Raw genomic sequence first — 22,688 nt, 5'->3', positions numbered from 1 at the left:
TCTCTAGTTTCATATCGTCCTATCTGAAATTAGATTAGACACGCTAATGACAAGGATTTATTAGTTCTAGTTAATGCCATACGCCAGTAAAAAGTGTAATAAGTCCAAATGGACCGAGCGCAAACATCTGCATATTTAAAACTCCTGTAGACTATATCTCTGTGTTTGAAAATAACAGCTTCTTTGATGTTGTTCGTCAGATGTTTGAAGCAAATAATTTCAAATAAAATGTTATGTCGGGGTTATAGGTCTCTGTGATCATTATTTGCATTATTATTAAAGTTGCCCGTTTTTCATTCCACTATGATAGCTTTTTCGTTTTTTTCTTTCTTCTGTTACGGTACTTGTTGTAGTAATAAGCTGTGCATCTTATAAAATTGACAGTCTGTCGATGCACCAAGGTAGCTGATTCCACACAGTTTCAAGTTTTGTTTCCAGTTAATTTACGCATTAAGCGATTGTGCCATGACGATCTTAAGATATACTGTACTGTTTGAATGAATCAGAAGGGGGATTTGGAGTGTGTCATGCCTCTAAAGTTTCAAATATATATGTACATTACTTATTAGAGCACTGCTGATAATATTACCCTAATGTTCATGTGCAAGAAGTTTAAGTACATTACACACATAGATACACACATGTAAATTTAATTTTTATATCATGGTGTAACCAATGTACACTTTTAAAAGTACAGTTTATAGTCTAACCTATTGGCATGTCATAAAGGACTCGCGGTACTAATTCAGTTTCCATAGTAAACCTATGCAAACACCATGATATTAATTCAGTTCCCATAGTAAACCTATGCAAACACCATGATATTAAAAATTCAATAACTTAAAATGTTTGAGTGCTCATGATCACACCTATATATTTATCAGTATAGATGAAACCTGGATGTCAGCTTCTGTGTAGAGAAAAGGATATGAGCCGCGGCATTTTCTGGACCTCCATGTGTTTGAAACATGTGCTTTCAATTCCGCACCAAAGAGTCTGGTGCTAATTTTAGTAATAAGTGTTCCAAACTCAAGACTGTTAAAGGACTGAAATTCCATCAATAAAACAACGTCTCTATTTTTTTTTCTCTCACTTACAACTAGGATAAGCTCTCAAAAGATTCTTTTTCCTACAACATAACTTACATTATTAACCAATCCTGGTCAGCCTAACCCATATATACTATATTTTAGGTTCACCCATTTCCAGGCTCGTTCCCATTTTTCCATACCATTAGTACCGTGTGTCCTATATTCACCCTTGATTTTCTTGACAGCCCTAGGAATAGTAGTTCAATAAATAAGTAAGCAATGTGCATAGTCCTGCTTGTCAAAGATTACATTAGTGAATATTACATTATATTGCAAGTTCATCTCCACCTAAAGATCAATGGTGCATTTAAGGCAACGTTTAAATATTTGAGCTTTATTTAAGAAAATAAGAAAAAATATTAAAATAAAGCTGTCTATTAGGAATCATCTTTTTTTAAAATCACCATTTATCGCTCTTGAATTTAATGCTGAAATATATTACCAGCCTTGTCATATTATGTAATTAATGAGTAAAAGGTCAAGGTGACCATTTATATGTACATGTATTACTACAGAAAAAGAGATTTAAATGACAAAAGTTACCTAAAATTCCCCTCAGAAGACATATAATTTAAAACTAAAGTAAGGTAGACATAAGCCCATTAAAATGCAAAATACGAACTTTCAAAACATTCACTGAAAGAAATTTGAGGACTGCGAAGTCATGAGAGGTCTTAATATGGAGGCAAGAAAAATAATAGCCTTACTTTTAAATAAAAAATTATAGCCTACAGTTAGCAATAACTGCAGCGAAATTCCCTTGCCTAGTTTAGGAATTGTTGGCAAGACACGAGATGTAAGGTTTATCGAACTGGAGGCATAAACAGTACCTTATATTTTCATTTAACGACACTTTCTTGCATTAGTGTGAGTCTTCTGGCACGTTAACAAGCAATCTATAGAAACGTTAATTTTGAATCTTAAGGCCAGTTTTGACATTCCTTTGATCCACATCTAACCTTGGTCTTTCCTCTACGCACCACCCGGATCGATGACGAATTTAATCAGCTACGGCATGCAGTTCAACAGCTGTGACATTAACAACACTGTTACCAAATTAATGTTTTCTATACCAAAATGATTGTTTGGTTGGTATGGGTTTAACTCCATGTTTCATTGCATGAGACGTTATACATGGCATCCGATCGCTCTGGTGGCCTAGTGGTTAGAGCGTCCGCCTCGGATGCGGGAGGTCGTGGGTTCGAACCCCGGTCAAGTCGTACCAAAGACTTTTAAAAATGGTAATAACACCTGCCCCGCTAGGCACTCAGCATTAAGAAGTTAGTGTTAGGACTGGTCGGGCTAGTGTGAGGATAATGTGACTGGGTGGGATATCATGCTACATGTCTGCGGCATGATGCCCAAGTGCTAGACATCACTAGAAACTGCCACACTGCAGACATCGTAGCGATATGACTGAAAAATTGTTAAAAATCCAAATCACACACACACACACACACACATGGCAGCCAGTATATTTGGTGAAGGAAGAAGCCGTGAAAGCCCAGGGAAGAAATACCGACTCACGGGAAGCTACTGGCAAGCTTTCTCACATACCTACGTTGTTCAAAAAGGGGTCATTTTCATGTTTGCTGTAAGAAATTACGTCGACCTACAGCAGTATATCATGCACATATACATATATATGACCAAATTCTGTATATCATATCAGTAACGTTCCTCAAGATTCTTACCTATATTTTTGTCATTCATCAGTAAAGTTTACATTCCGTTCTCTTTCAACAGCGACATAACGAACCATATGTCATGTGTCAGTTTCCAACTTTAACATCTGTTTTGTTTTGGCGCAAAATGTTTTTCGAATCATTCAACATATTTATTTTTCGCTCAAAGTTATTCAATCAAAACACCTGGAATTGTACGACCAGGAGTTGAAGGGGACCAAATTAGATTTAAGTGAACTTTGACATGGAAATATTCCTTTACACACTCTTTTTGCTACATTGGGAAGTTATTTTTTGAGCATTCAAGTTTTGTAATTTGTTAGAAACGGTTTATCTGGTACTCATATACATTGTTAAATGTTTTAAACATTAACGTAATATCTCGTATATATAAATTATTACAGTTTTGTACCGATTGAAAAAGCTGTTTTTCTATCATGAAGATAAAGTTCCGTCTTTACTAGCTTACGACTTGAGTCCAACTTCAAACTGCACAGACCTAGATCTGCCGTGTTTTACGAGTCTATGCTCTTAAAATAAGTAACAGAAAAGAGTGAAAGACAACAAGCATTGTAAACGTTATCAAATAATTAATTTCCCTAGAATACAAAGTTAAAATGAGAAAAAAGAACTCACGGTATTGTGAATTAAATCTCGAATAAATCCAAGAATTACAAAACAAGTCCTAATAATTTAAATCCCGAAGAAATTCAAAACTGAAGGCGATGACGTGTCTGTTATAGCTTATGAAGAGCTGATGTGTCAACAGTTTTTTGTTGAATCACAGAAATATAATTCCAGGCTTGATTTCAGTATAAATTCCAATGAATGACTTTATCCAAGAATTTCGTCAGAGCACTTTTGTATTTCCAGAGAAAATAAACACTTGAATTAAATAATTTTAAGTAAATAAAATTCATTCAACTTGTCACACCATATTATAACTTGAAAGTGTTAGATGTTAAGGCAAGAATGACCAAGTGCTCACAATTACACGATTATATAGTTCTCTAATTGACCTCATGTCACAATTAGGATTTTCTAACAAAAAACATTATCTAATGGAAAAAAAACTTCTAGAATAATCTGTTAACAACACAATAAACTAGATATGTAAAATTCACTTAGAAAACTCCAAAACCCTGGTCCAAATAAACATATTTACTTCTTCTATTAATAAAGATCCTGATATTAAGCCCATAAACATAGAGAATAATTTCGCTATGTATTAGTTGTTGACATGATATCAAATAAGTTTTTTTTTTTTTTTAAAAAAGTCAATCAGGTCAAGCAGGAATGAACTCAGTTTTGGACAATGTCAAGTCCAGTATACAATGTTACATTAGACTAGCATGTAATGAAATAAAAATGTTTTAAAACCTAACAAACAAGCAATTAAATTAAATATACATAACACTTCCTCTCATAAAGAAAAAGAAAGATTTATGCAATGAAGCTTTCTTTTTACTATAAATCAAATATACATATGTAAATAAACATAAGATGAAATTTTATGAATGACACGAAGTACACACGAAACAATATATTTCTATACACGTGGAAGTGCATCTGCCATTTAAGTGTCTTTTCCCTTGATGTGCCTGATGTTAATATTATATTCCTGCAACAAAAGTTTCAACCTCAATAATCCATGATTTTTTGTTTTTCATCTTGCCAATGAAAGTAAGGGGGTTGTGATCACTAAATACAATGATCGGAGAAGGAGCTCACTAATGTAGACTTCAAAGTGTTGTAAGGCCAGTATCAAAGCCAAATATTCATTCTCGATTATGGAATAATTTCTCTGGTGCTTATTTAATTGTTTTTAGAAAAATAGCACACTGGATGATCTACACCATTTTTGTCTTCTTGAATCAATACTGTTCCAATCCCAACATCACTTGCATCAACAGGCAGTTTAATGATTGACTGAAACTTGGAGCTGTAAGAACTGGTGCACTGTTAAGTATGGCCTTTAACTCATCAAAAACCTCCTGACAATTTTCAGACGAATCAAACTTGGTTTTCTTGCTCAATACATTTGAGAGGTTCAGCAATTATGGAAAAATTGGAACAAAATTTCCGATAGTATCCAGCCATACCCAAATATAGCTTTTTAGTGATAGGCACATGGAATTCAGAGATAGCCTTGACCTTAGCATCTATAGGTTTAACTTGTCCATGTCCCACGATATGTCCTAGAAATGTTACACAAGCACGGCAAAACTCACTTTTAGATAAATTAATTGTTAAATTTGCATCAGTGAGTCTGTCAAAGAATTTCCGAATTGTCGCTAAATGATCTTTCCAGGTGTCGTTGTAGATGATTACATCACCGACATTCTACAGCAATTACTGAATTTCATTCTTCAAATATTCCTGTTTGAGAGGGTTCGTCTTCTACGGTATTGTTTCACAGGTGTGAAATTTATAATTTTAGCGTCATTTTAGTCTCCTTTTTTGTTCTTGTAGGAACATTTGGAAATAAGTGCTCATATTCAATTAATAACTGTTTTAGTTCATTTGTTTCTAGTTGCTGCAGATGTGAAAGTTTCTGGACTAGATTATTCATAATTTCTTAGTTTCGAATATTTGTTACTATAAAAGTCAATAGAGTCCAATTGCATTCCTCGCTTAATTCCTCACTGAGTGCGACAGGTACAACTAAATTAACCTCTCAACATACTTCTGTAACATATTTATATGGCAAAACTGTTTTAGTTTTCGCCCCCCCCCTCCCCAAACAGTATTGATGATATAATTTAAATCATTTACTTTCTTTTCAACTGTGTAAGGACCATAATACTTGGCCTGAAGAGGATTTTGTGGTACGGGCAAGAGAGCCATAACTCTATCACCAGGCTGAAAACTACTATCCTTTGTATTTTTATCATATCTTAATTTCATTTTTGACTGAGTAGAGTGCAGGTTAGTTCTTGTAACCTCACAACCATTTGACAATTTATACTTAAAATTGGAAACATATTCGAGAAGATTATTTTCGTTATCTTCATTAGAAAGAGGTTTCTCTTTTAACAACTTCAATGGTCTACACACAGTATGTCCAAAACCTAGTTCAAAAGGACTGAATCCTAATGATTCTTGAACTGATTCCTTAACAGAAAACAAAAGTAAATGAATGCCTTAATCCCAATCTTTACCCGTATCAAAACAATATGACCGAATTTTGATGAAATCTTTCTAAAGTCCCTTAGCTCTCAGGGTGATAGGCAAAAGACTTGAATTGTTAGATGCCTAATTTGTACATAACTTGCTGGAAAACTCCAGACATAAAATTTAACCCTTGATCAGATTGGACAGATCTGGAAAGGCCAAACTGAGTAAAAAAAAACTTTATCAAAGCTTTTACTATCGTTTTAGTTTTAATATTCCTCAAAGGAATTGCCGCTGGGAATCGCACATATTATGGTCAACAAGTATTGGTTACCTGACTTGGTCTTAGGTAAGGGACCGAAACAATCTATGATTATTCGGCTAAATGGTTCATCAATTGCAGGAATATGTTGCAGATAAGGGTTAAGGTATCTTTTGATTTGGCTTTCCTACCATTTTACAAGTGTGATAAGATCTGCAGTATTTACAAACATCACTTTTAATTTCTGGCCAATAGAAGTGAGTCAAGATCTTGTAATAAGTCTTATTATTCCCTTAATGACCAGCCAAAGGAGTTTCATGGGCCAGACTTAAAATTCCCGGTCTGTATGATTTTGGAACTACAATTTGAAAGTTCACTGACCACTCGTCACTAGCAGGTACCTCGGGTGGTCTCCATTTTCTCATAAGAATCACATTTTTAACGAAATAACAAACAAGAACTTCTGTGCTTCAGTTTCACTAATGGCCCTTTAGAACAAGCAGATCTCATGATATTTTCCCTGCTCGACGACAAATGATTGTCGTTTGTCACCCTGATTAGAATAAAGAGAATAAGTCGTTAAAAGAGGATCACTGTGAGCAATACCATCTGACTGATCAAAACGAGGAGTGAAAGTGACCTCATCAAAAGCCTGACCAATACATGTGTCAGCTAAAGGAACATCAATCTCAAGAGCTTTCTTTGCAATAGCTCTAGTAACTGCACAAGCGGAGCATAAATCAGCGATTTCTTTATAAATAGGATCGACTTTCTGATCCAAACAAGGCTTGTCAGATACCACAACCTGATCTCCAGCTGGGTAGTTGCATAGTAAGAAATGAATGCCCTCAATGGGTAAAGCAAGCACTATTCTGACTGTCACGGTTCCTGAGACTAAGTCTGATAACAAATTTACACAATGGCGAGGAACCTTAACAAAGCTGCACTCTGCTCCCTGAATAAGAACACTCTCATTCAAAGAATACTTCTCAGAAATAGGCAAAGTGACTGATAATAAAAGACTCTGAGAAGCTCCTGTGCCCTTAAAATTTTAGTAGGGATAGCATTGGCCGAATCACCCATGAGTGATTTAGAATGAATGGTTCATAATTCTCCATAATAAAATCAGACTGGGGTTTATTAGACCCAACAAATGTATTGCTTTCAATACATGACTGTGACCATGACCTCTAAGAGATAAGAGCATTTGGAATAGGTCTGTCTTGGTTCTGTTGCTTATTTCTCAATTTGTAGCAATCAGAAATAACGTGTCCTTTCTTCGTGCAATAGGTACACGTAAGAAGAAATAAGGACTTCTGATCAATCTTATCAGAAACTTGATTTCTAAACGTTGTGCCAGATTAAGATTTGGAAGGGCTGGTATTAGGCTGAAATAGCTAGTTTTTTTACCAGACGACTGCTGAGTGGAAGACATACTTACAAAAGAATCTTAATGAGCTAAGGAATACTCGTCAGCAGTACGAGCAGTATTTTCTAAAGTTTCGACCTTACGCACATCAAGATAAGTCTTGTCGTCACTATGGATGCAGTTCGTGAACTCTTAAAGTAATACGAGTTGTCTTAGATGTTCGTATTCTTCGTCAACTTTCTTGGCTAAGTACCACTTATCAAATAACTTCTCTTTTTCTCTTGCAAATTCGACATACGTTTGTCAAGCTTCTTGTTTATAGTTCCGGAATTTTTGCCGATAGGCTTCAGGGACTAACTCGTAACCCTTTGAGATGCATTTCTTAACTAGATCATAGTCAGCACTTTGCTGTACTGACAGGGCAGCATAGATGTCTCGGGCTTTGCCAAAATGTGCAGTCAGTAATAATAGAGTCCAATGCTCTCATGGCTATTTCGAATTTTTAGCAATTTGTTCAAAATGAGGAAAATATTTATCGACTTTTTCTCTAAAAGGGGGCACTAACCTAATATTCTTAGTAACATCAAAACTTTAATTTGTATGTACAGTGGGGTGTGCTTTTCACTTGCCAGCTCTAATTATTTTAATCAAAATTGAAATTCTCTTTCTTCTTTTCTTTTTTCATTTGCATTTGCATTTGTCTCTCTCTCTCTCTCCTCTTTTTTCATTTGCATTTGCAGTTGTTTCTCTTCTTTCTGTAACTGCATTTGCCTCTCTCTTTTCTTTCTGCAAATGCATTTCCCTCTCTATTTCCTCTTTATCTAACTGCATCTGTCTTTCTTGAAACTCAAGCTTTCTTAACTCTAGTTCCATTTTGTACTTTAATTTTAATTCCTTTACATTTATGTTCGTGTCTAATACAGACTTATCCAAAGCATTTGTATCCAAAACATTCTTTTCCACCAAATATTGGACAAAAATATATTTTTTTCTTGCTTTGTTAAAGAAGATTTTGCCACAGAAAGATAATATTTTCTGGCAAGCTGAGGCAATTCATCTTTTTTTTTCAAGGAGTTTAACTGCTCCTGGGCAGGGACGTCATTTCAACTTTTTTCGGGGGGGGGGGCAAAACTTGATGGGGGGGGGGGCAAAACTGGAGGGACTTGTTAATTTTCGTATATAGGCTACAGCAATTTTGCAGCAAATGCAAATTGGGGGGGGGGGGGCGCACCCCCCCCCCCAAATGACGTCCTGGTCCTGGGTAGGATTTGAAATATAGATCCCGACTTCAAATGACATTTTAAAAAACTTGTTGATTTCATTAAAGATTTATAACATGTGAAATAATACCTGGGATTTTTAAAAATTCCGAAACTAGGAGAATTTAAATTTAAAAAAAAAATGTTTTCTTAAATTTTTTAGCAAAATTCGTATACCAAGGACGAGAGTCCAATTTTCTGTTACGAGTCTATGCTCTTAAAATAAGTAACAGAAAAGAGTACAAATAACTTATTGCCCTAGAATACAAAGTGAAAAAGAGAAAAATAGAACTTACGGTATTGCGAATTAAATCCCAAAATAATCCAAGAACTACAGACACAAGGTTTAATAATTTACAGTCCTGAATAAAACTCAGTACAAGTCCCGAAAAAATTCAAAACTGAAGCGATGACGTGTCTGTTATAGCTTATGGAGTGCTGATGTGTCAACAGTCTTTTGTTGAATCACAGTAAGATAATCACAGGTTTTAATTCAGTATAAATTCTAGTGAATGTCTTTATCCAAGAATTTTGTCAGAGTACTTTTGTATTTCCAGAGAAAATAATCATTTGAATTCAATAATTTTAAGAAAATAAAATTCAGTCAACTGGTCACACCATAACGCAGCTTGAAAGTGTTAGATGTTAAACACGAATGGCCAAGTGCTCACAATTACACGATTATATAGTTTTCTACTTGACTTCAGGTCACAGTTAGCATTTTCTATAAAAAAAAAATCCATTACCTTATGGAACATAACCTTTTAGAATGATCTAATGTTAACAACACAATAAACTAGATTATGGAAAATTCACTTAGGAAACTCCAAAACCCTGACCCAAATAAACATATATATATTTCTTCTATTAATATAGATCCTGATATTAAGTCCATAAACATAGAGAATAATTTAGCTATGTATTAGTTGTTGCCATGATATGAAATAAATTTTTTTAAAAAGTCAATCAAGTCAAGCAAAAATAACTCAGTTTCGGACAAGGTCAAGTCCAGCATACAATATAACATTAGAATAGCAGGTAATAAAAATTTTTTTTATTAAAAAAGCTAACAAACAAACAATTAAATTAAATATACATAACACGTAACATACTGCGCCAGCTCATCTGGGTTTATGCAGTTTGTTAGGAATAATCAGCAGAACAAACGCCAGGTCCGGGTCTATACTGTTAACAGTTGTACCAGACCTATAAGCGAATATATACCGTACGATTATTTATAATGACTTCTAAGTAGGTTATCCAAATTAGTACTAGATGTGTACTTCCGCACATTCCAAATAAGGAAATAAATCAGTTATTAAATGGATAACGATAACATTTGCTATAAACATGACCTTGCCTACACTGACTGACCAATGTGCAGTTTATGTTGACTTCCTAACAAAGCAGCGCTACAGTTTCATTTGTAACATTTCTTCAACCCAGCATGACATTTGTGTTGAACTATCCGACCCAGATGGATGCTAATGAATGTAGATATTCAGACATGATAAGTCAAAGGTATTATGAGCCCTAATCTCTACAAGTAATGCTGTATATAAAAGAAAGAAAATATCTTGTTGCCCAAGAATATTATCTGATTTGTTTCTTTAATCTTGGTTTTAAGTTGTAACAAGTAGTCAAACTTCAAAAAAATAATTCACAAAAATAAAATAAAATAACATCACACTGTGTCCATATCCACTGTGTCCATCTCAAAACACAACAATAATTCCTGATGTGAAATCATCTTGGTATTACGTTTATTTTGCTTTACCAAGTTTTGTACTTTTGTGTGCCATACAATGAGTAACTTACATTTATTTCTTTAAATTTACAGTAATTCCCAACTAGAATCCAACACTCATTTTCGCACTTCATTCGGTTATACTAAACGCACAGCTCACATACATAATGCGTAAAATATGTTTGACTGACTGAAAATAGCAGACTCTGTTCATAGTTTGTTGTAAAAACGGGTCTATGTTTGCACGGGTTGTCCTTCCTTACACGATACTGTTTCTGCATTGGGAACCGACTGTGTTCTCTGTTCTATTCATTATTGTGAATATATTTTAGTTTTCATATTTTTTATCATTTTTCTTCTACCGATTGTATACTATTCAGTCTTAATCAATTGTATAAACTAAACGGTCATAATCATATGTTCACTTGAAACGTGTTGAATGCTAAGTCGATTTATAACTAAAGACATGACTAAACCTCAAACAATATTGAGTAACGTTTGTCCTATTTATATATAGTGTATATAACAGCCAGAAAAGAACAGTGCATAACACGCTGGTGGAGTAAGAAAACGCAATGGTGAGCATGTGTTTTTATCTCTTTTTTATCACTTCATGTAAATTTTCTCCTTTCTACTGTTTAAACTTAATAATTACTACCATCGTAAGGTTCTGTTGCTTTGCGGGGTGGGGGTAGAGTGGTTCCCTTTTTAAATTGTTGCCCGAACCTAATCATCGAAGTTTTAAGATTTGAAATAAAGAGCAAAATCAATTATTAAATAGCAATAATATATTGTACCAAATAATGTTATGAAATATAACAGTACAGATGTTGAAGAAACGATTTGATAAGATTGAATTAATATTGCTAATATTATTATATACGAATTAAAACAATCTGCAATACGAATATCAGGCCATGGGTAAGCGGCAAAAACTTTGCCACCATGCTGTTTGTTTTACCAAGCAGATACATCTTGATCTCATCCTTTGAGAAAATACTGTCATTATGAATATTAAGACGTCATAATGTACATGGCGTTAAACAGACGCAAGAAACGTATACAACTTTTAAAAAAAAGTTAAAGTCATACAGGTCATGTAGGCCCATTTACTCATATTAAATTAAAATGTAAATTGTATTTCTAAATTTTTTTAAAAAAATAGTTTAACCAAAGCCTGATCACTTCCGGATGTTAAATGCTCTGCACCTTAAATGTAATTTTTAAAAAAAACCTGTAAGCGAAAATTATTGGTCTCTATGGACTAATACAATGGTAGCTAGGTACTAAAATGGGTCGAGAAAAGAGGACGTCAGGTCTATCATAACACATAACAGGCTAACACGAATTTGTTTTCACCTCGCTCTGCTTCCAATTTGACATCAAAGCGCGCGGCAATCGATCCAATTTGTACTGGATCAAACCTTTAATTTGACCTTGTTCAAAGAATGTCCACATAATTTCGCAGTGATTTTGGCATAAGTATTTCTCAGGGCTTGCAAATAATGACCTTCCAAACGATGTATGGATGCACAAGGATAAAAAGCAAAAGGGACCGGCTGTCCCAGGGTGCATATTTGTATTCAAAACGGTGCGTTATTGAAATTACCTTACACTCATGACTTTCCACACCCAGGCTTTGAGAGAGAGAGAGAGAGAGAGAGAAAGAGAGAGAGAGAGAGAGAGAGATTGAAACGTGATCTTAGCCATACCCTATACAAGGAAGAGGAAAATCCCGCATTTTTACTGCCTTGCGTCATAGCCAGTGCTCTAAGCATTTATATTGTTCGTGACGCGGACGTACTAATTTTATTTCGAGACAAAAAACACCTAAACATGTTAAAATTTCATTTTGAAACCATTTGAACCTATATATTTATATGGTTATAACATGTTTGCCATTGACTCTTGAATTACAATACTCACGCTGTGGTTGTTCAAGCCAAGAACGAAAGAGGTAAGTTTCATATCAATATAAAACTTCTGTGAAGAATGCGTCCAAATTTGATATTGAACACGTTTGAATAGCTAGAAGTAATTGCTCGACCCATCGTTCCTAAATTCTTGATCTGAAACGAGTTCATCTGGGATTTAAATATATGGGAAGATAAATGTTAACCTGAATTTGAATGCTGATGGAAGTGGGTGAAAAATAAAACACTGAAGTAACTAAGCGTACCAACCTGCAACATTTTCAATTAAAATGACAAGTTCCGTGAATAATGTTCTTTTTTATTTTTACATTACAACCAGATTTCGAATCTCCTTAGAGTACGAATTAAAATTCTCTAAGCTGCACGGCAATTATATATATTTAATAATGTGATATTTTAAAAGCGTTTAGAGTACGCAAAGATGAACTTTTTTGTTCTTCAATTATGTTACATTTCATGTCCTTAAATGCTCCTTTAATCAAATTCTGACACTTGACGAGGTGACTAATTATTTTAAAAAGTAGTTTACCTGATGTTTGCATTTTATTACTGCATGTCTATCAGTGATAATTATCGCAAATGATTATTTCAAGTTCAACACACTTGTAGAGCAATATTGACAAGTAAAATTAATCGAAATTAGAATTAATTGGGTAATACAAACTATATATATATATATATATATATATATATATATATATATATATATATACAACGAATGTTGAAACAATAACAATAAAAATCTCGAGATACAATAATGAATAAAATCTTAGCGTGGGACAGACAGCTGAATTTAAACTTAATTTTGTTTTTCTACGTTTGAAATGAAGCAAAAAGAAAGTACATTTCTATACGTATACATATCATGAATACGTTACCATAAAATAGTTCTGCAGCTTTCATTATTGAGAAAATAGGACGAAATCCATAATTCGATGAAAAGATCGTTCAGAAAAGTATGAAAGTGAATTTGTTAGAACCATTATGGAATTACTAGAGCTAATGCGATTATATAATCTTTTTATTTTCAGATTTTACCAGCTCGGCTGGAAGAATGATTCTGATTGCCCGTGTAGAATCAATGATAATTATCGCAAATGATATCGTTAAATGACAAGTTCCGTGAATAATGTTCTTTTTTATTTTTACATTACAACCAGATTTCGAATCTCCTTAGAGTACGAATTAAAATTCTCTAAGCTGCACGGCAATTATATATATTTAATAATGTGATATGTATCGTTATCAACGAAGTTACAGTTCGTAAAGTTACCAAGAAAATGAACAGGATACGGAGTAAATCAATTAAGGAAGATACATTGGCCAGCATGCAAAGGAAAGAAAATGAATCTCTCTGTGGAAACCTGTTAGTAATTGTTGTCTGGATGCTGATGATTATATGCGAAATAAAAATATCGATCCAATCAGTATTGTCAGAACTGGGAAATGAAATATGGAAAGAATGCTTGAAAAATAAAATGTGCCATGGAAAATACAACGTTTTGCAGTCAAAATTATATGTTGTCGACACGAACTCTTCAAAAAGTGCCCTTGTATTGAATGCTAATTTTGCTGGTTGGAACTTTACTTTGTGCCCATTTGAATTACCACAGGTTGTCAAAAGTTTCTCACATGAGACAGCGTCTCGAATGGTCTACGGATATGACCACTTCAGACCCAGACCAACAAAGCTATGTGCGCATCCCGCTTCGATAACAGCTTATATTGAAGATGTTATAAGGACACCGAACACTTCGCAAGTAGATCTTATGAGACATGAATGGGCACGTTACTTGACATACCGCTTATTTCCAAAGACATGTAAAGTTCCAGCAATCATACTATCTAGGGCCGGGTTCTACTATACGGGCAATCAGGACGAAACTGTCTGCTTCTCGTGCGGGCTTAAGTACAAAAACTGGAAACCCGAGGAAAATCCTAGGGAAGTCCATCAGCAGATGTCTCCTGATTGTACCTTTCTGAATGGATCTGACAACAGAAATGTAGCTATTGAAAGGGACGAGAACAACACGAAAAGACACCAACAAACTGAAAGGAATGACTGTAGAAATAATAGCGAGAGCTTGCAGGTAGAGAACGGAGCACGTGGGGGTCTGAATGAATCTTTTCCTGCAACAAATTATCAGTATGCATCGCCTAGGAACCATATCGAGAGGACGATGACAGGCACGAGAGAAGCACATACGAATGGACTCCACGATGGAATTTCATGCAATGTTGGGAGTTCATTTGGATCTGGTGAACGAAGACCACCCGATATTAGCAAGGATCGTGCAAAACACTCCTACTATGCAATTTTGTCCAACAGATTAGCATCCTTCACTGGTTGGCCAAGAGTCACAAATCATCAACCACGTGACCTGGCATCTGCAGGATTCTATTATGTGAGTAAGCTGAAATCATCTTTTAATGGCTCGTATTTGTTTAGTTTTCTTATGCAAAAAGTCAATGATTACACGTTTGATGCAAATATATAATACATAATAATTATTTCTAAGGACAGAAATATAAAAACCAAATGTCATACATACATGCATTTATATCTATTCACGCTTTGTGACGTCGTCAAATGGGATTAAATACATTGACAGTTGTCTTATTCAATGGAATATTTGAGTTTATATTTATGATATTAATCAAGCCATTTTGTCCCAGACGTAAACCAAATGCTTTAGATTGTATTTTATTAAAATCACTTTCTCCAAATGGTAGGGACAGGAGACTGTGTACGATGCTACTTCTGTGGAGGAGGGTTGAGAAGTTGGCAAAATGGAGATGACCCATATGTTGAGCATGCTCGATGGTACCCTGACTGTGACTTTATCCGGATATGTCGAGGTGATGAATTCGCCACGCAACAATCAAGAGGTACCAACCATTCACCAGAAGCAAATTTTGACGAAGCGACAGCAACTGGGAACACTCTGTGTACCTCACAAGAGGTATGTGACACGTCTATTCGTATTCCTATACAAATGCTCTCTCTCTCTCTCCGCTGCAAGATTATACAATTTTCTTCAGCGTTTTTTTTATTACTAATACTCTGTTCACTGCGTTACCATACTTTAAATCTGCATCATATACATTTGTAAATGTCACTTAGGTTCTAACAAAATGGCCATTGTGGAAAATTTAAGTATCTAAACATTTGAATCCGTACTCTTTTTCCAATATAACCCGTATCCATTTGAGTTCCAAATTTTACCTTTGTTAGAATTTGGAGAAAAATGAACTGAGAACTACAGCAGCCCAGACCATTCTGTCGATGGGATACAGCGTTCAAACAGTGACAAAGGTGATAAAAACATTTCGGGTGCAGCTAGGTAAAGATAGTACACACAAACAACAACATATGTTCACGCACACACACACACACACACACACGGAAGCTATGTAAGATGAAGTTTTATGGTTTTTAGAATCAACATTTTTAAGGAAACACAGCAGCGTACACTAACAATTGAACATACACTCTGCATTGCAACAGCTAACATGTTCAATCATATATCAAAGGCTTTATACAAATTAGGTTATATTGGCTTTAATCGTCAAAACATTTACAACGGTAATTAAATTTGCAGCTCTTACACTTATCATTCTTTATGTCTTAAAAAAGCAAGAAAATTTGCTAAGAATATTTACAATGCATCCTTTTCCATTTTGAATAATGTTGATGATAACATTGATGATGGGAAAAGTATCTGACCAAACAAAAACATTTGGTCTGGAACACGTATTTCCATGGACACTACGTTTCTCTTTCTTCTCTTTACATACTAACCTGACATTCGTACCTAAATGATGCCTGAACATCAAGAAAATTGGGTCCATGATGACCTTTGTTTGTTAAGTACTGTGGAAAATATAGTTGCTCGGGGAGTGTCAATAATAGGAATACCACTTTAATAAATATAAATTCAAGAGACAGTTATTTAATTTATAAATGTTTGAATGCCTAGTACAGGAACAATGTAAACGTAACAATCAATTATAAAAGTCTACATGCCATGTTCAGGAAAAAGGTAAACGAGGGAATCACATATAACTGTACAATGATGTAAATAACTTGTAAACCCTATTTCAATTTTGTTCTCTTCTTTATGTTAGCAGGCACAGATTTCGCGGCGGAACAGCTACTGGAGCTAATTCTTGATACAGAGGAGAACCAAAGTAACAGTATCAATGGATCCTCAGAGAACCAAAGGGTCGGCGATTTCTTTCAAGGAGAAGCTGGGGTGTTATCAACAGCAGACTTTAATTCTCCCAGTATCAGAAAGGAGCCATCCAACGTGAGGTTAGACAAACAAAATTCATCTGATGAAACTGCAAATGGCAGTAAGTGTTTATTCGATGATTCAATATTATCATTCCTTAGTGTTTAGATTTTGTCATATTTATCTGAGATTTATTTGCCGTTCTCTTCTATGAGCTGCAATTTTAGTGGATTAACAGTGATCATTTAAAGCTTGATATTGGTACTTACTAGTGTAATGATGTAATATTATGAAAATCATACATCGCATTGCTGCATACTAATTAACAAAGTCACATAACCATATTAGTATCCAGTAAAAAGCCGATGAAATGGTGTCCCTTTTAGGTTCTCAGAACCTTTTGACATTATTAGTGTCACACACATTGAATGACTACTCTTGATACTCACTGCAAAGAGTTAAAATTTTATACCATTTTTCAACTGGTTTCATAAATTATATATGTAATGAACACATATGACATCATTCTTAGAGACCTGAATTCATTGCTCATTTTGTAGGCATGTATCATTTCAAATATCTCATATGTATGATAATGGCATCATAACTAACAGGAGAGAAAATAAGATTTCATTTTCCTGCAAAAATATCTTGCTAAGGATGCTGCTTTAAAATGTGGATGATATTATTGGAGTAACATTGATTAGCCATACGTGTAAATGAGGCCCTATTAAATCGGACACATTTTTCAGATGACCTTGAGTCCATCTTAGAAGCAAATCGTGAACTAAAGGAGCAGATGACCTGTAAGATCTGTATGGATGCCGAGGCGTGTATCGTGTTTCTCCCGTGCAGTCACATGATGACCTGTCCCCAGTGTGCCCCGGCTTTCCGCATGTGCCCTATGTGCAGGGCATTAGTTCTTGCTACTGTGCGTGCATTTAAGTCATAAACGCTGTGGAAGAGTGAGGATGAAGTCGAGGAAAATGTTGAAGGCAGATTGAGACTGCTATTATGATGGTAGCATAAGATGGTAATCAGGACGCCTCTACAATTTCAACATCCTTTTCTCAAATTAAGTATACCTAAGTACATCATCGGGATGTATCAAGTTAAGGTACTTCTAATGTATCAAATTAAAGTACTTCTAATGTATCAAGTTAAAGTACTTCTAATGTATCACGTTAAGGTACTTCAAATGTATCGATTAAAAGTACTTGTGATGTATCAATTTAAATTACTTCTTTCTCTCAAAATAATACACAAAGTACCAGGCATTTACAAATTTGAATGTCATTTATTTTAAAGCAAGAAATTGTACATCTGAAAACTCTGGTCTACAACAAACATTGACCAAATTATGCCATCCAAAGGCATTGTGCATGCGAAAAGGCAAACCTGGCTCTAGTGATTTATTTTGTACATAAAAGATCTCAAATGGGTAATGATTTAATATTGAATTTAATATCACATAGTTTTTATTTCAAATCAAAATTATTTAGATAGAAAGAAGAATGAATAATTTTGTTGTGCATAAAAGATAGTCCCAAACAAAGTTGAACTAGTAAAGGTAGATTGTACTTTTTTTACAAACTCTAAATCAAAAAAGTTTCCATCCGAATAAACATAACATTTTATAACGACAAAATCATTTTTCAAAACAGAATGATCAATGCGTGCGAGGTCACATTGCCTTTTACGGTAGTTGTTGTTGTTGTTGTTGTATGGTTTAACGCCATTTTTCAGCACAAGATAGGCTATACATGGCGGCCAGTATAATTGGTGGAGGAAGAACCCTGGAAAACCCCGGGAAGAACCACCGACCCACGAGAAGCTACTGGCAGGCTTTCTCACGTACCCACGTTAGCCGAGCCTGAGGCCTTTTACGGTAGACAGTAGGCCTAGATTACATGTTTACCCTAAAATGTCACTTTCAGAACTAAGCATTACATCGTTGAATTTTCCTGTGAAACAGGATTACTGGATGTAGAAATTACCATATTTAATGTAATGCATTATGCATTTGTGACCGGATATTTGCATTATTTGATTTGGAACAATAGACTGTACAGAAGACGTAAACAAATTTCTTTTTGGGTCGGATTTGCATCCCATATATTCTGCGTAAATATGCTATGGTTTTATAAAGTTCTGTTAGTTGCGAAACCCATTTATGTCCATATTCTTCTGTGAACCTAGGTGAGTTTATTTACTTCTGTAAGTTAACATTTAAACCACGCTTGTATATAGGGTGGTTTTTATATCTATGTTACAGATATACCGACCCCTCCCCCACCCCGTCACCCGCTATCAAATGGGCAATATCTTTTGTTATGTAAATTTAATTTAATTGTTTGTCTGTTAGTTTTAATTTTTTGTATTCCCTTTTTACTTGCTATTGTAATGTAACATTGTTAACTGGACTTGACCTTGTCCAAAATTGAGTTCAGTTCTGTTTGACCTGATTGCCTTTTTTATTTCATTAGTAGAAATATGTTGATTTGGGTCAGGGTTTTGGAGAAACCAAAGTGAATTTTATAGGCTATTACGTTTTAAATAAACAAGGCTCATTAAATCATGCTAGAAAGTTATTTTCCATTAGGTAATGGATATTTTTAGAAAAAGCTAATTTGTGACCTGAGGTCAAACAGAGAACTATATTATCGTGTGACTGTCAGAATTCTATCAGTCGTGCTTTCACACCTAGCACTTTAGGTTGTGTTATGTTGTGACCAGTTTGGGCTGAATTTTATTTTCTTCTAGTTATTGAATTTAAGTGATCATTTTCTCAGGAAATACAAAAGTTCTCTGACAAAATTCTTGTATAAAGACATTAACTGGATTTTATAATGAATTTAAAACTCGAATAAAATATTTTCTGTGATTCAACAAGAGGCTGTTGACACATCTACACTTCGTAGGATATTAAAGTCGTCATCGTCTTCAATTTCGGATTTCATCGAGTCTCGAACTCAGTTTAATTCAGGAGTTTTTATCATTAGGACTTCTATTTTTTAATTTTTATATTATTTTTGGATTTAATTCGTAAAATAGCACGTTCTTTTTTTTCTCATTTTTCACTTTGTATTTTAGAGAAATAAGTTATTTGTTAAATTTTACAATTCGTGTTGTTTTCACTCTTTTCTGTTCCTTATTTTAAGAGCATATACTCGTAACCATAGTTTTACCTGTTTTTGTTGTTCTTGTCTTGTAGATTTACGCAATTGTTCTTATGATGATATTGTTATTCATGACATAACAAACTCCTGTGAGGGTAGTCTGTTTGAAAGAATTTTTGTTATCTTGTCATCGATGAGAATTCCATATAACTATGATTTCTATATGTCTATCTGTAATCTGTATACTGGAAATACACCCAGTATGTGAATGTAAATAAAAGGTCATCACCTATCTTCCAAAGATGGAAAGACCATCAAGTTAATATATGCATCGATACGTATCGTATCGCAAGCTGTGTAAGTAGTTAAGTGGGATAATAGAGCGACAATGAAAATTAGCATTACAGGACCCCTTGGGAACATATAGCGACAATGGAAATTTAACATGGAGAAAAATCGTGGGAACATATAGCGACAAGGGAAATTTAACATGGAGAAAAATCGTGGGAACATATAGCGACAAGGGAAATTAACATGGAGAAAAATCGTGGGACTGTTGAGCGACAAGGGGATTTGAACATGGAGAAAAATCGTGGGAACATATAGCGACAAAGGAAATTAACATGGGATTTTTTTTTTAAAAAAAAATAAAAAATAAAAAAAGGGGTAGGCAATTCAAAGACTATCTCTTTTCGAGAAATATGGCTGGCCCTGAAAAGGGCCTTTGGTTTATGTTAATATGCCCTTAACATAAAGGGCATTTGCGACATCTTCTTGTCCTCAAACTTCGTCTTACAGCAGGGCCATACATCAGAGTCCTCTTGAGGCAACCTTGTCTCTCTATATAGACTCTTCTTATCCACAGGCTGCTGCTGGTCCTGTGGACAACGGTCCACTTGGATCGGACATACATGAGTATGTCCGTCCTGAACATCATCGTTGACACAAGGGTTGAAGATTCAACGTCGGTCCACATGTTGAGGCTCCTACAATAGGTGAATCAATGCACTGAACTGCGCTTATTTATAGGGACAGGTAGGATTGAAACGGATTGAGTTCATTCACCAATCCGAACACGCGTTACAGAATTCAGTCAGCCCGCATCCAATCCGAAGAGAGCAGTCTGTGACGTCACGTAGTCAATATAGATCTGCTAGCGCTTGTGTGCAGTCAATCTATGCGACAGTGATTCAACATGACGGAAACTCAGAAAACGATCCAATGGGGTGCACCAGCAGCGGAGACCGCCCAAGGGAACCCGGACTTACTTTCAGAAGAGGTGAATTGGGATTTTGTCGATTTTCTCTCCTCGCAAGAATTTGTTCCGGAACCTTCGTTACCTTCTTCATTACCGCAAGTGGAGAATTTTAGACAGAGACAGAAAGAAGAATTGGAGAAATTTATGCAACGACAAAAGGAAGCGGAACAGGCTTTTCTCTTACAGCAACAGCAACAAGAAGAAGAGGTAAGAAAAAAACAACAGCAAGAAGAAGTAGCAGCAAAGAAACAAGAGGGTGAAAATCAAACGGTCACGGTACTGTTGGATATTTTAGCGGAGTTAAGAAGTCTGAAACAAATGTATCAGACTTCTTTATCACGACCGAAGAGAATACGACCTTCCCGAGCTAAACACGTCAACCCTGTGACTAAGCCTACCGTACCACCCTTAGTGATTTCAACCCAATCATTATCATCATCATCAACATTACGCAGTCCAGAAGTAGGCCTTGGCCGTGGCAAAGGCATAAGACAGTTAAAGTTGATTGCTTAAACTCACCCCTACATCGTAAAAAAGGCCCTTTTCAGGGCCACCCACATATCTCGAAAAGAAATACAATTTCAATTTGCCAATAACTCAAAAAAAAATAACCCACCCATTTTACCCTGTGTATGAGTGCGTGAGTGTAGCTTCTTATTTTAAAATCATAACTCAAAGACTCTTACCTTATATCATTCATTTATTCTTTTCTCCATTTTTTACAATCCAATTCACAATTCACAACACAACACTTTAATAAAAAGTTCATTGACTTCTTCTTTCTCCTTGTTTAGTCTCTCTGTTTTTTGAATTTCTTCACCGTCACACTCTTTTCCTCTTCTTCCTCCTCACTTTCTTCCCTTCTTCTTTTCTTCTCCTGTTTCTTTTTCTTCACCTGTCTGCTTTCTTCCTCTGAAGAATCCCTCTCTTCTTCTGAAGAATCCTTCTTTTCTTCTGACTCCTCTTGTTTCTTTTTTGGGCAATCTGGAGACCAATGTCCTTTTTCTTTACAATAATAACAGGTATCTTGACTTTTGTCTTTTTTAGCTCCTGTTTTTTGACGGTCTGGACACTCTGAAGACCAATGCCCTTTCTTCTGACAGATATAGCAAGTATCTTGACTTTTATCTCGAAAGGAAGGAGAGTAGTCCGTAGGCTGGTCTGAAGAGAATTTTCTAATGACCCCTCGCAAAGCTCTGACGAAACGTTCCATCTGGTTAGTCTCTTCCATCGTTGTGCTCGGTTTGAGAGTGAAATGAATAGTGAAAGGACAAGACACACACCCTTTTATATACGCTGGTCTGCTATGACTATAAAGTAGTTTATGGTGTTTGAACTTGAGTCATTTGACTTTTTGCTTTCAAGATGAAACGATCCCATTCATTCGAGAAGAAAGAAGAAAGTAAGAGGCAGAAACGTGATCTATCGCCTCGAACCAGGGCTGAAATCTTGGCACAAATTCATGCCAGTGATTTTGAAGAGGACATGAGTGAACCAGAATTTGAAACCTCTAAACCAAGTTCACCACCCTTAGTCAACCCTGAAAAATACTATTCCATTCGAGAGACGGAAAAGCGCTCCTCTAGAAAATTTAGAACCACGGCTTACAAATACA

General features: G+C 35.2%; 1 protein-coding gene across 1 annotated transcript in view; it reads left to right on the top strand.

Annotated features, from left to right (window-relative positions):
• LOC149773676 (uncharacterized) overlaps positions 1–20,165 on the top strand; it is a 30,677-nt gene extending 10,512 nt beyond the window's left edge. The window contains exons 5-9 of the mRNA XM_089946249.1: positions 13,662–14,870; positions 15,195–15,424; positions 15,697–15,805; positions 16,590–16,817; positions 17,449–20,165. Of these exons, the coding sequence (XP_089802375.1) occupies positions 13,662–14,870; positions 15,195–15,424; positions 15,697–15,805; positions 16,590–16,817; positions 17,449–17,648 (1,976 nt within the window). The 3' untranslated portion in view covers positions 17,649–20,165. The remainder of the gene's footprint in view (positions 1–13,661; positions 14,871–15,194; positions 15,425–15,696; positions 15,806–16,589; positions 16,818–17,448) is intronic.
• Positions 20,166–22,688: the final 2,523 nt, after the last annotated feature.

This window comes from Sinohyriopsis cumingii, unplaced genomic scaffold, assembly GCF_028554795.1.
Source record: "Sinohyriopsis cumingii isolate HCF-2022 unplaced genomic scaffold, ASM2855479v2 utg000622l, whole genome shotgun sequence".
Classification (NCBI taxonomy): domain Eukaryota; kingdom Metazoa; phylum Mollusca; class Bivalvia; order Unionida; family Unionidae; genus Sinohyriopsis; species Sinohyriopsis cumingii.
The sequence above is the reverse complement of the archived record's forward strand: the minus strand, read 5'-3'. Positions and strand labels throughout refer to the sequence as shown.